The following is a 15278-nucleotide window of genomic DNA, read 5'->3' as shown; positions in this document are numbered from 1 at the left end:
GTAAGCTGCCCTGCGGTCCTCAGATGAAGGGCAGTATATAATTTAAATAAATAAATAAAATAGATCTTTAAGAGTCAGACCTGCATACTCAACTGAACAAGACTGTGTCAAGTTGTGTGTGTTATTCTGATCAGCTGGCCATTGATGTGGCTCGGCTTCATTGTCTTACATCTCTGGATGTTGATAATGAGGAACAAGTGGTATAAAACTGTAACAAGGTGGTTCTTGACTCTAGCATTGATAAATAAGGTAGACAGAAACTATACTTCTACTTGTTTTTTTTTTTAAATGGAGATCACTACCATTTATGGTGGGAATGGTCTAGTATTGGGAGAAAATTAAATTCGTGGTTAATATAAAATTCTGTTAGAAAATTATGTTTGATCCAATGCTATATGGAGGGGCCAGTTCCTTGAGTGTGCAAATAAAATGGTGTCTTAAAATTTTACTGCAGCTATTTTTTGTGGTGCTAGTTTATTAAGATAGGGGATTTGGGCATTATAGACAAATTAACACATTTTGTAATGAAATAAAGAAGACAGAAGGAGAGCTACTTCAAAGTTAATTGGAATCTTTATTTGAGTACTGTAAAAATGATAAAATTTATTGAAATGAAAGACAATACTCAACATTTTGTTTTTAAGGGAAGAAGTTTCTTGTGGTAAAATAAAAATGTTCTTATGTTTTCTAATTGCATATAAGTTATTCATTCATTCATTTCATTTATGAATCACTTTCCATTTATAAATCACTTTCAAAGCGATAAATAACTACCTGACATTCAGAAGACATCTTAAGGCAGCCCTGTTCAGGGAAGTTTTTAATCTGTGATATTTTAGTGTATTTTTGGTTTTCTATGGAAGCCGCCCAGAGTGGCTGGGGAAACCCAGCCAGATGGGCGGGGTACAAATAATAAATTATTATTATTATTATTATTATTATTATTATTATTATTATTATTATTTCAAATACAGATACAGACTGGGATTAAAAATTAATTATGTTATGGAAGTTGTTTAGATTTTATTTATGAAAATTAATTAGTTAAAAGAAGGTTCATGTGCATTCCTTCTTCTGTCTCTGAACATAAGTTTATGGTAACTGAAGTAAGTATTTGTGGAATGCGCTCCTGTCTCTAGCTTCCTTGAGAATTTAGGTTGCAAGGCAGTGTGTATGACTGACTTAGATCTATTATGAGTAGAACTAATGTTGGATATATTCCTGTATAAATATTTTAAATAAAAAGTCTAGTGCCCTCTTAAATTTATAGTACTGCTTTTGTTGAAGATAAAAATTAGCTTTATTAGAACTTTACTGAACTAAGCTTTCAGCTCTAAGACCAAGCCTGTTGCTGTCCTTGTAATCATAGTTTAAGTAGGAATCTGTTTTTAGGGCTCTCACTAAGGTAACTATAAACCTCTGTATTCACAGTAGGCTTTCCCAGATAGCTTTCTTAGAACTGTATGCCTTATCTGGCAGACAAGATAGAGGAAAGCACTTCTTGACCACATCACACAATCACTACAGAACTTCAGTGTTTTAATAATAATACTTCTTAGAGAATTAGAGAACTAAGAGCACTTGCATTTGCCTCATTCATAACAAAAGGGGCTTGAAAGAAATATTTTAAAGTTTTTATTTCTAATTAACCATGGAGTCAAAACATTTTCTTCTAAAACAATTGGAAGGTTAAGTAAGCAAACATGTCAAGGCAAGAAGAGCAAACAAAAAAAGGCAAAGGCTTTCTAAGGAGGGACTCTTATTGTGAAAATGCTCTCACCATTGCTCACTAAGCTCAGCCTGCAATTTTAACCCTACTTACCTGGGGATAAAGTCCTTTGATTTCAATAGGACTTCTGGTAGATATGGTTAGGTAAAGGTAAAGGTACCCCTGCCCGTACGGGCCAGTCGTGTCCGACTCTAGGGTTGCGTGCTCATCTCGCTCTAGAGGCCGTGAGCCGGCGCCGTCCAAAGACACTTCCGGGTCACGTGGCCAGCGTGACAAAGCTGCAGCTGGCGAGCCAGCACCAGCGCAGCACACGGAAACGCCGTTTACCTTCCCGCTAAAGCGGTCCCTATTTATCTACTTGCACTTAAGAGTGCTTTCGAACTGCTAGGTGGGCAGGAGCTGGGACCGAATGATGGGAGCTCACCCCGCCGCGGGGATTCGAACCGCCGACCATACGATCGGCAAGTCCTAGGCACTGAGGTTTTACCCACAGCGCCACCTGTGTCCCTAGATATGATTAGAGCTGCACTTTTAATGTAACATGCTAGACAAGACCTTCTTCCTAATATAGAGGAATGCTTACAGGTGGCGTTCACTGTAAAATTGTTTATTTCTATTTGAAAAATGGCAGAACTAGATAATAGCTCAGTTGGTAGAGCTTGACACTCTTAATCTCAGGATCATGGGTTCAAGCAACACGTTGGGCAAAACTTTCCTGCTTGGACTAGATGACCCTAATGGTCCCTTCCAACTCTACAATTCTGTGATTCTATGATTTTATCTTCACCCGAAATTCTTAACTGGAAGGAAGTTTAGAAACTCTGCACACTGAATATAACAGTCTAAGATTTCTAGTCTGAAACACATATATTTGGTGCTTTACAATTTTGTTGGTCTCTAGAGTGAGATCAGTTTAAAACTTTGTTTAAAAACTGTTTAGACATCTGTTTTGTGTGTTGGATATTTAATGCTGCTGATCTTAAAATGTCAGGCAAGAGTAGTATAATGTTGTCATTTGCAGAGTGAAAACTTTTGTAACTGAGGTCACTAATAGGTGGGAAACTTTCCTCCAGATATTCTATTAACTTCCACCTGGGACTATAAATGCAGTCTATGGCAGATTTAGTACATCTGGAGCTAAAATGAGTCACATAGGGTGTTGGTTCATGATCTTTGCATAAATAGGTTAACAAACTGGAATTACATTTTGTGGAATTAGTCACAACAAAAGATGCCATCTTTCCCCCAGAGATGGTTGGCCTATAATGATCGGGATTAAACCTTAAGTCTTACAATATTAAATACTTGGATGATAACTAGTGTTAGTCATAATCTATGTAGACATATTGAGCTCAGTGCACTTAAATACAGAAGTCCATGGATTTCACTGGGTTCAGAGTCTGGCTATCACCAATTATAACATGCTTGTCAAATATATGTTGAGCATTCCATTGAGAAACTTCAAAGAAAAAGGTTGTACAGCTCTCCTCAGACCTTGTTTAGCAGATAATGTGTGCTTTGCAAGATGCTACATGCATTCAATTCTGACATGCTGTTTATTTGTATGTTGTTGCTACACAAGAATGCTCCTTTCTAATCTACTATTATGGCCAACCGCATTAGCTATTTTAGCACATCACAATAGCCCAGTTTGTATGTCACATTAAACCAGCATGCTTGTGTATGCTGCTCAAAATTTCTCACTCTGCCTCTCTTCATCTGCTGCTGCTGCTGCACCACTGAGAAACAAGCCAAAGTCCCACTTGTTGTGACGTCTGAAACCAGGCTCATGGCTTGTTAGGGGAAAAACATCAAGCCTGCATTCAGACACCTCAACAAGTCAGAGTCTGGTGCGTTTCTTGGCTCAGTTGGAGTGTTTACCATCATGCTTCTAATTCATGTGGAACCATAGTCTTTTGACTGTGGTTTCTTGAACTGTGGTGACCCGTGTGTTATGTATATGGCTTGGTTTCAATCTGTGGAGAGAAAGCAATGGCAAATAACTCATTCCTATTAAACTGGGCTAAAGCTGATACTGTTATTCTAGCTGAATGCAATTACAAATTGTTGCTAATTATTACGGAATAGTCAAATTAATGAACAACTTCACCAGGTGATTGACTTTCACTCAACATGAGCTAGTTGTTGAACAGTTGGCTGGAGTACAGTCTTCACCACTGTAGAATCCTGCTTAAAAATAATCCAGTTCTTGGTTTATGCTGGCTGTACCTCTGCATTAAAAATGGACATTTGGTAATGATTTAACAATTGTGTAATGCTCTGTACTTCTAGTGCTATGCAGCAAGAGTGGTACTTTTTAGTAAGGTGAAATAAAAATATGCTAAATGTGGCATGATTTAGGAAAGTCATCTGGATTAACTTTTTTTTAAAAAAGTATAGATAGAATTTGCTGTTTTTTAAAAAATAAAGCTAGGTTTTTAAATTTAACTTTATTATATTAGGTGTCACTTAAAGTAATCTGATATATTTTAATGCAACACAAACCTATCATGGTGCATAGCCAGACTTGGCTCAGAGATAACAGACCATGGTTTGATACATGAGTAAGTTAGCATAAATTGACAGCTTAACCTAAGTCTCAAGGTTGTTGTGAAGACAAAATGAAGAGGGAGCTCACGGAAGGAAAGGTGAGAGATAATTGTAATAATAAATAATAAGGTTTTAAAGCCCTTTTTTAAAAGTTAAAAACTATCTGCAATAAGAGCTATGTTTAGGAGGAAATATAGAGGCTACCAGATTTTGTAAAGTTTGACCACCCTGATTAGTAAACCCCAACCACTTCAATAAAAGTGGGTTAGAAACTAAGCTCTGTCCAATTTATGCCGTAGCTATCCTACTGCCAAATCTGCTCAATTATTCCAAATCCTAGCAAGACCCAACAGTGTTATACACCCAACAAGACTGCTAGTGTTTTCTCCACAGTTCATTGTCTGTCTTTTAGCAGCATACTGCCAACACACACAAAAAACTTCCAAGGACATATTTTGCAATATTATTCACATTTGTTACAAGTGTTTTATAATGTGATTCTTGCAAGTCATCAGAAAGCCATATCTTTCAGAGCCCACAACAGAAGAGATAGGATCCATCCCATGTTTAAAGTTGACTTTAAAATGTCACTGTATGGGATATTCTTGCCAATTGGTCATTTACATGTATATTTAATATAACACTGTGGTCACATCTCCCAATTGGTTCAACAACACTTAACATCTCTCACTGGGTTCAACATTTGCATTTCTCAACAATGATTGGAACACATATGAATCCAGTCTGTGTGAGGGTAGTTGAAGTCACCCATTACTACAAAATTTGCCTTTTTGGATGCTTCTGTGATTACATTCTGCATCTAAAGTATGAACTGTGTAGCCATGAATTTGTTTCATCAGACTTGAAAATGTAGGGTACTTAGAGCATGAGAAAAATATAACATGTATAATTTGTATGGGTCTCTTACGAACTGTTGCTAAGTGTCCACATTTTATGGGAAATACTTTTCTATAGTCTCATTAAATACCAAGTATTACTTTCTAAAACCTGAATGATGCCAGGAATCAAATTAGTTAAGAGAAAATGATAGTCTGGTTAGGCTGCTAACTATTTCTGTGGTACAAGCAGTGTTGTAGAAATCACGAGCACCTTAACAGTTGAGGTTGGTATATAAAACAGAAGTTCTTTTTCAGACATGTGCTGGTGTGTTGCTTAGAAACTGAACTTTTGTACCAGGCCTGGCTTAGATAGCAGGATAGACATTAAGAATAATGCATTCAAGACTCAAACACACAGGTAAACGAATGCATGTGCATTGACAGATGGAAGCAAATAGAGTTGATGCAATATAAATAGGTCCTTAGTTCTGAAATTAATAGACTATTTGTTTGGACTCTTTCCAGTGACATTATGATAACCTACTTTGAACCTTCCATCTCCTTTGAGGGATTGTGTAACGAAGTTCGAGACATGTGCGCCTTTGATAATGAACAGCTTTTTACCATGAAGTGGATCGATGAAGAAGGTAAGATGATACAAAGCAGAACTACTTCATAAAATACTAGTATCTTCTACTCAGTGCTTTTTTCTCGGGGGGACGCAGGGGTACACATACCCCTAAACATTTTGTGAATCTAAGTTTGGCCTCATTAAGGGGCAGTATTTCAATATGAGTTGGAAAATGAGAGTACCCCTAAACATTTTTAAAGAAAAAAATCACTGCTTCTACCTAATATCCCAGCTTTACTTCCCAGGACCAAAGTAGAAAGCATTTCATTTCATCTGCAGCCTCTATTTGCCAGCAAAGAAAGAAAGAAAGAAAGAAAGAAAGAAAGAAAGAAAGAAAGAAAGAAAGACCATAGCAGTCTATTTGAACTCTTTCATGTGTCAGATGTAGGCATGTCAGTTTTCAGAGCATTCCAACTATAAACATGGAGAAGGAGAACTCGAGACATCTTAGTACTGTATAAAGTGAGAAGTTTTAAGATTCTCTGTTCTTTAGGGCAGTAAATTCGATATGCTAATCTAGTTCATTGTCACCAAATTATATGTAATATGAACCAAGAAAGATCATATTCCTTTCCTAAGCTTTGGTATTGATTTTTGCTGTTTCTGTCATGTGTTTTGATTGTGTCTTATGTAAATGCATTTTCAAGAAATGCCTTCCTTAGTTATAGGTCACTTATTCTTCCAAAATAGCAAACTTTTTAACTATTGCCTGCAGAGGAAAAAGCTTTCCTGTGTGTTGGTCAGTAAGTTACAATAAAATCATTAGCTTAAGCTGCCGCGGAAATGTACCACAGTTAAGTTTTGAGGGGGAGTGTAGAGAAAGAGTGTGCCAGGGAAAACACATGCAAATAAAATTACAGGATTGGAAAGCTGCAAAACAAGTTCCTTATTTTCCCAAATGACTTGCAATGTAAACTTCCTGGTATTTAATCTCAGTTCAGAGTTCCTAGTTCAGTAGAGAAATTATGTGAATTGAAAGTATACTATCGTTGAGTTTCTTTATTTGCATTGGTGAAAGTGACCTAGACACCAGACTGGATTGCAGCCATTGCTTCCATATTTTCCCACTTCTTTGCACTCATGAGACCTAGAGTCCTAAGCTTTGTAACAAAACTAAGATTGTAGGGTTGAACAATAAACACACCCATGAGTTTGCATACCTGATGTGTTACACTTAATGTAATGGTTTTGTAGGTTGTGAGTCATTGATGATGTGTTCATACTGGAGTGTAAGAGCACAATGTCATCTTCATTTGACTGTTCTTCCTGTTTCCTTCATTCTGAAAGTAAGGATTTTGTTGAGATGGTGAGGTGGAGCAGGCAACTTTTTAACCTTGGCACACCTAGAATCATTGTTATACAAAGTAAACATTAATTCTGGTAAGCACTAAATATCCTCAGGCATACTTAAGAACACCTGCCCACATTTCTTTTCTTTTTTGTTCTTTGTTTTGCTAAACTTGTACCACAATTGTTTCTTTGCTTGGCTGAAGAAAAACAGGTTTGTTCTCTTAGTATCCCTGAATGAAAACTCTCTTCTTTAATTGCTACAATTCATTTCTGTGTAATATTCAGTGTCTGTCTTAGATGGCCTTGTTTAATCAGTTTTGAGCACAGTACAAAGGAAGAGATGTCCTTTAGCTTTGGGTGCCAGTTGTATCTCAAATGACTTAGGATGAATTCCCAAATATACAAATGGTATGTAGGATGGCGAAAAAGATATTTTTTACAGAAATTGTGAAGTTTGATAAAAGAGAGCCATTACATCTCAAGAGAACCATTTCACATAGTATTATGTATCTGTAAATCTGAGTTTGCTGATATTTTCAACAAGAAGTTGTTCTCAATCACAACTCTTCAGCATGCATAAAGGTAAAGGTAAAGGGACCCCTGATCATTAGGTCCAGTTGTGACCGACCCTGGGGTTGCGGCGCTCATCTCGCTCTATTGGTCGAGGGAGCCGGCATATGGCTTCCAGGTCATGTGGCCAGCATGACTAAGCTGCTTCTGGCAAACCAGAGAAGTGCACGGAAACGCCATTTACCTTCCCGCCGGAGCGGTACCTATTTATCTACTTGCACTTTGAAGTGCTTTCGAGCTGCTAGGTTGGCAGGAGCAGGGACCGAGCAACGGGAGCCCACCCCATCACGGGGATTCGAACCGCCGACCTTCTGATCGGCAAGCCCTAGGCTCTGTGGTTTAGACCAAAGCGACACCCGCGTCCCTTCAGCATGCATACATGTCTGCAAACTTGTTTGTTACAGTCATTAAATGTTTGCATGTAAAAATCTTAATGTGTGAAATGGCTCTGAAAAAAAGCTAGTTATTCTTTGTGTAGCTGTGAGAATAACTTTAGCCAGCCTTGAACACAAAGAAAGCCCTACTGGATCAGGCCCATGGCCCATCTAGTCTAGCATCCTGTTTTTTCTGGTGGCCAGCCAAATGCCCATGGGAAGTCTATAGGCAGGGCATAAGCACATAAGTTTTCTCCTGTTCTTGTTCCTCAAGCGGCATGCTGACTCTGAGATTGGAGGTAGTATACAGCCATCATAACGAGTAACCATTGGAAGCCCATATCCTCCATGAATGTAAGCCTTGCAAAGTTTGTTTATGGCTTCTTTTATTGGAATATAAAATAGTTTAAATCCGCACCTATAAATCTCAAAGGGTGGGAGTGGGGAGGAGGAAAGTGTTTCTCGAGAACTATATTCTTTTTAAAAGACTCACTCTATCATAGAAAATATTGTGAATCTGATATGCTAATGCAACTACAAGAAACATACTTTTAGAGGAAAATTGGCACATATTTAGTTTATCCAGTGAATGTGGGGGTGTAATGACAGATTTTGTTTGCTAGGCTTAAGTCAAAATATTTTAAAAATAAACAATTCATAATTTTCCTTCTTTAGATTGGAAAGCAATTAGGTAGTCTCTCTGAAACATGAGCTGACATAATCAAGAACTCTAAAGAGAATATTACCCTTGGTTGTAGGAATATGTTAAGGAGCAGCTTGACTCAAGTTGAGTTGTATTCATTGAATGAATTCATTTCTTTCTAGGGGATCCATGTACTGTTTCTTCTCAGCTGGAATTGGAAGAAGCTTTTCGGTTGTATGAACTAAACAAAGATTCAGAACTCCTAATACATGGTAACATGGTATAATACTGTTTTTGTGTGTGTGTCTCTGTGTGTGTGTGCTTGCATGCATGCATGCATGCATGAAAGAAGGAGGGACAGAGAGAAAGGAAGGAAGGGACATATTCTTCAGCCTGCATGAATGACCTCTATTTTAATATTTAAATGTTCATCAGCTTTGTTTTTTAAAAAACACTTAACTTGTGTGCAAAGACTGAAGGAGCAAGTTACCCTTGTTTAGGGATATTTGTTGTACATACCATATTTGTCCACCTGCCTTCTTACCATGTAAAAGGTTTTCCGGGGAGGGAATAAACAAAAATATTTTTAACTATACTAGACATCACTTTGGCACATCCACTCCTGATTTGAGGAGTGGAGAACACACAGGCTTTCCTCATTAGTTTTTTGTTTAGTGCTAATAAACTTAGTGCTAGTAAAGTTCTGTTGTACTTGAAACAACTATCGTTACAGATTTTACACTTCTTGCTAGTAGGAAGTTGAGTGGGAGAAATATAAATGCCATGGATAACTTTTTTATTTTTATATGAATGCTAGTTGCCGTTCTGAGGCACTTATGTGATCCATTCTTAACTGAAATGAGTCCTTTAGAAACACATTTGGAGATGGCTTTTGAAATGTGACTTCGTATATGTGGCCTGCATGTGCCCTAGATGACACTGAATGCTCATTTCTCTCCTTTGTAACTTAGGGCCACTGCTCATGCAACCAAGCAGTTTGGCATTTTTTTCTGATGCATATTTTATGTTTTCACATATCATTAAAATAATAGCTAATGCAGTATTACTGATTTTCCCCCTCCCCCAGTGTTTCCATGTGTACCAGAAAGGCCTGGAATGCCCTGTCCAGGGGAAGATAGTAAGTATAATTATTTGAAATATTCAGTGTTATCATATTTTTTAAATCTGGATCCTTGTTGTGTTTTTGTTTTTGGAGTGAGTTATTTGTTTATACTTATTAAATATAAATATACCACTCTTCATCCAAAGATCTCAAGGTGGTTCACAGCATAAAAATCAAAATGAGAACAGAAAATACATAATAAAACAAAAACAAACAAATAACCTCATTCTATAAACACATTTAAAAGGCCATAGAATATTAATGAGCCAGAGGGCCTGGCTATTAAGAACTGTTTTCACCTGCCACCTAAAAATATGTAATGAAGGCGTCAGGCGAGCCTCCCTAAATTTTACCTAAATTAAAAATATACATAACTTTCAATTTTATGACTGACTGGTGAGTACAGTATGGTGGTTAATCAAATAAACTGTGACCCAAGAAACTCCAGTTTAAATCTCACTTTATCTGTGATGTTACTGATGGTGATAAGGCAAGCTGGTAGCTATCACCCAAGATCCATAACATGGGGATAAGAACGCTAGCCAACCTTCAAGGCCAGTTTTAAGGTTTACTGAGATTATGTGATACACCAGAGTAAAAACCTTTATAAATACAAAGTAATTGTTAAATATTTGGGTAATCTATTTACATATGCTTGACTTGCATAATTCTTGAAACTGGGCTCAGTTTGATAGCTAGGGACAAAGCAAGCAGCCTTCTCTGGAGTTTTTGTGTGATTGTTTCTAATTTCTCCCCCTAGAGTCTATTTATCGTCGAGGTGCACGGCGATGGCGAAAGCTCTATTGTGCAAATGGTCACACTTTCCAAGCCAAGCGATTCAACAGGGTAGGTTTTAATAGACTTTACTGAGACTGCTCTTTCATTTGTAGTTAACCTCTCCTAATAAATATCACCTTTTCTAAATGGACTTTGTCCTCCTGAGATATTAAATGCCTTTTTATATAAGTACTGATAATTAGGAAATAGGCCTTAAAAGATCAAATTTACTTTGTCAGCTGCAAGTCCATTTAGTTTATTTAGTTTTCCATATAATAGAACTTCATCTGTGGGACTATTTATTTCTGAGCACCCTGTGGTTTTCAACTAAATGTGCTGCTTTAAAAATGTGCTAAGTCCTTTAAATGGGAGAAAGCTTTGCTCGTGAGTGTTTATGCTGGGATTCAAAGTACAGTGGTACCTGAGGTTACATACGCTTCAGGTTACATACACTTCAGGTTACAGACTCCGCTAACCCAGAAATAGTGCTTCAAGTTAAGAACTTTGCTTCAGGATGAGAACAGAAATCGTGCTCTGGCGGCGCGGCAGCAGCAGGAGGCCCCATTAGCTAAAGTGGTCTAATGGTTAAGGTTAAGAACAGTTTCAGGTTAAGTACAGACCTCCGGAACGAATTAAGTACTTAACCCGAGGTACCACTGTATTGAATTTAAAGCCCAACTTCTACAGAATATTGGGCACCCTTATTTGTTAGTACAGTGTACTCTACAGATGAGTCCGGTGATCATGGATAATGAAGGATCCTGACAACCAAGGAATGTTTATATAGTGCTTTATAACATACAAAGTGCTTCACACATAGTAACCACCACATTGAGACAAGCGTATTTCTGTTTAATAACCCAGGTGATGAGCCACCATTTCCCTGATGCATGCAGCCCCTTTGACTTGTCCCTTCACAACATAAGCAGTCAGTCCTGGAAGCCTCTAATATTTTCCTATTCTAACTGAAACAGGAAACTGCGATTGCCAATAGAAGCCAGGGTATTAAACCAACTTCATATCATATCAAGCACTCTTGGATGAAACTGATTATCTTGACCCATTTTAATCTGGCTTCAGACATGGTTATGGGACTGAATGAGCCTTTGTAGCTCTGCTAGATAACCTTCATCACAAGGAGAACAGAAGGAGTGAAACTCTTTTGTTCTTTCTTGATATTTTTGTCAGTGGTTTTTGATAACCACTGGCAGTTGTATCCTTTTGAACCAACTCACTGAGATGGGTATTGGAGGTGCTGTTTTACAGAGATTCAACAAAACTTAAAATTGGGTATTTTTTATACTCAGAATTTGTTATAAATATTATCATTTAATCAGATTGGTTATCTCATCATTGCGTTATAAAATGTGTATATAGTCAAAAAGCCAGAGAATAAATAGAGAGGGGGACAAAGATTTTTTTTAAAAACCAAATTAACAAAACTCAGCATTTTAAATGTATGTAGTGGGGAACATAATTTTACCATGAGAAAGCCAGACACAACACAAAAAGAGCACTTGTGAGCTAATTACTTTAACCATAACTTCAGAGCAACAGGTTATCAGATTTTTCAGTGTGGTATTTTGTGAGTAGATACCCTATTGCATGAGTCGTAGTTTGAGAATATCTAGATACTGTTAGTATCATTGGTCAATGGTCATTTGCCTGTTTGTTTTTCAGAGAGCTCATTGTGCCATCTGCACTGATAGGATATGGGGACTGGGACGCCAGGGATATAAATGCATCAATTGTAAACTCCTCGTTCACAAAAAATGTCACAAACTGGTCAGCATAGAATGTGGCCGACACGCATTACCACAAGTAAGTGATATTGATAGCTATAACCTTCTTCAATGTGCATATAAATACACAAGTATACATAATGGTTTTACTAAGACTGTGATGGGGACCTGGGGTGGGATTAGCCTAACATACCCCATTAGTGTAAGCCCTGTGCTAAGACTTCCACATGCAATGGGGCTTCCCCCCATATCCCCAAAATAGGCTCTGGGAGTTGGAGAACCTCCAGACCAGTGGGGGAGGTGAGGGGGCCGGGTCTGTTTGACAAGCTGATAAATTTGTACAGATGGAATAACTGGAAGAGCACAAAAGCTCAATGCCACACTTGACTTTCACTTCTTTGATTCTGGTTTTGATGTCTGATGTTGCCTCACTAAAATATAACACAGCTGGTTTGCTTTACTGTTCTGTGAAAGTGAATTTAGATGCCAATATGGGCACTTCAATCCTGCTTGATTTTGGTAACTAAATGATCCTAGCTTTTGAACTTGAGGTGTATATTTTGAGAACCCACCTCATTTTTGTGTTTATAAGTTGTTTTAAACTGTTTTTGATACTGGGTTTTATTGTTGTGATCAGGCCTGGGACCTTACTGTGAAGTGTGGGTAATTATTATTAAATAACAACAACAACAATAATTTTGAATGAATTTTGAATTTGTGTTTCAATGAATGAAACACAAAAATTGTGAGGCCCTTAAATTTTGCACCAGACCTTGTGGCTTCTGATCAAAGATTTATATAGTCTGGTCTGTGCATTAATTATTTTAAAGAATGCCCTACTCTGTTTAGTGGGATTTACTCCCAAGTACAAGAGCATAGGATTGAAACCTTAGATTTAGACTGCCAGTTTTGCAATTTGAGACAATGACATAGCTCCTTGTAGAAAACAGAAAAGTTGTAATCTTATTCTTTTACTTTTTGTAGGAGTCTATGGATCCTTCATCAGTGCATCTTGATAACATGGAACCAGGTAAGAACTGTGCTTTCTGTAATTATATTGAAAGGACCAAATGTGCCCCCCCCCAAAAAATGAATTAGTGCTTCTTATTTGCATAATAATTTCTGGGTTTTATCCAACACTGTGCATGTTCCACTTATACAGCAGGACTTTCTTGGAACAGATTTTGAGGGTTCAAGGGAGAGGAAGTTCCATCGTGCAGGCAAAAGTATGCTGCATGAGCAGAATGGCGGTGTTGAATACAATCTTCTATTTTTTAAATCTACTGTGAGCAAGAAGCAAAAATGTATATTCTTCACTGACTTCAAATGAATCATTTATTTGTGATCTCTATATAAAACCATCTTTAGAAGTGTGTTCTATTAACTGCAGGGAACGGGCACAGCCATGCCTACCCATTTAATTTCATGTAATTTACTGTGTGGTTCCCTGTGGATGTACAGAAGATGACTTCATAATATGGCCATGTTTGAGATAACGCAGCAAAATTAATTAATTTGTAGGACATTCTAGCAGACTTTGCCAATTTACCATCTTAGAAGCATAAAAGCAAAGAGGAATTTCCAATCACTTGCAGAAAGGAATTGCATTTGCCTATACTTTTGATATTATCTTTACTTTTTTTTACTTTTAGTGATTCCTTATCATCCTTCAAGTCATGAAAGTTTGGACCATGTTGGTGAAGAAAAGGAGGTATTCTAATTGTTTTATGTCTTGGTTTTTTACTAAGTTATCTGTGCATTTCTGGAATACTAGGAAACTTACCTGTAACTTCCAACACAACATATGCAACTCAGTTAGCCTATTGTTAATAGAATTTTTGATGTCAGGAAAGCTCTCAAAGATATGACAGTATTACCCAAGGCAATTCTATTTAAATGTTTCCATCTACCCATAGGCAACAAGTATTAGAGAAAGTGGTAAAGTATCTTCCAGTCTGGGTCTCCAAGATTTTGATCTACTTCGAGTTATAGGGAGAGGAAGTTATGCGAAAGTACTTCTGGTTCGGTTAAAGAAGACTGAGCGCATTTATGCAATGAAAGTTGTGAAAAAGGAACTAGTAAATGATGATGAGGTGAGTAGTATTTCTGTTACATGAACTGTTCTTTAAATTCTGTTTTATATGAATGGTGGCATATTAGTTGTCAGATACCTCCCCTGTAATTTGTGATCAAGTTTGGTTGTATTCAGAGTGGCACTTCTGAGTTTGGTTCTTAACAAGTTAATCAGGTTTTCCACTAATTAAAACTCTGTCAGCAATTTAAAAGATATGGAAATGTTGGACCAAATCTCCTTTCAGGAAGAGCCCATCCTGTTTATGTATAAAGACAATCTTGGGTTCTCAGGGTTAGTCTCTCTGCATTGTGACATGATAGTTTTTTAAAACTATTTCTCAGACTTTTAATACACATCTGTATTGGCAAACCTCAAATAACTATTTGTGCTTAAAGACATTGATGGTATAAATGCATTTAAAGGAAGCTATCACCATAAGACCATGGGGAGTTTAAGCCTGTTTTGAAATTGCATTGTTGTATAATTTTGGAAACAAAATTCAATTGCATCCTACGAATTGTTGAATATGGTAGCAGAATATTTGACTTCAGAAATAGGTATGACTTTTTTCAGGATAATTAGGAATCTTATTATCATTGTCTGCCTACAAGAGCCAGGAAATCATATTTCTGCTTATCTGTTGCAAGTTAATTAATATTAGCCGAAAGTATTACAAAAGCAACTGTTCTGTGTATTTTTATAATAGGATATTGATTGGGTTCAGACAGAGAAACATGTCTTTGAGCAGGCTTCAAATCATCCTTTTCTTGTTGGCCTTCACTCTTGTTTCCAGACAGAAAGCAGGTAATTGTGTAATACGATTTTTGCAGGTTCTTTCACTTGATCCTTTTTTTAATAAGCCATTATTTTCCCCCAACACTAAGATATAATTAGCAACATACAGCACTAACACTTATGCAGTTTCATCAAAAAAGA

The 15278-nt window shown here is 37.2% G+C and overlaps 1 protein-coding gene across 3 annotated transcripts in view; it reads left to right on the top strand.

The window, feature by feature from the left end:
• PRKCI (protein kinase C iota) overlaps nt 1-15278 on the top strand; it is a 33901-nt gene that overhangs the window by 5363 nt on the left and 13260 nt on the right. For 2 of the 3 annotated variants that reach the window (XM_083613305.1, XM_083613304.1), the window contains exons 3-11: nt 5644-5765; nt 8809-8898; nt 9714-9764; nt 10510-10595; nt 12207-12347; nt 13253-13298; nt 13921-13979; nt 14185-14361; nt 15049-15146. In XM_083613305.1, coding sequence (XP_083469431.1) covers nt 5644-5765; nt 8809-8898; nt 9714-9764; nt 10510-10595; nt 12207-12347; nt 13253-13298; nt 13921-13979; nt 14185-14361; nt 15049-15146 — 870 coding nt within the window. Of the gene's footprint in view, nt 1-1757; nt 1874-2250; nt 5766-8808; nt 8899-9713; nt 9765-10509; nt 10596-12206; nt 12348-13252; nt 13299-13920; nt 13980-14184; nt 14362-15048; nt 15147-15278 lie in introns of those variants that run through there. The other variant, XM_083613306.1, reaches the window with a different exon arrangement.

This window comes from Podarcis filfolensis, assembly GCF_964270895.1.
Source record: "Podarcis filfolensis genome assembly, chromosome: 5".
NCBI classification, from domain to species: domain Eukaryota; kingdom Metazoa; phylum Chordata; class Lepidosauria; order Squamata; family Lacertidae; genus Podarcis; species Podarcis filfolensis.
The sequence above is the reverse complement of the archived record's forward strand: the minus strand, read 5'-3'. Positions and strand labels throughout refer to the sequence as shown.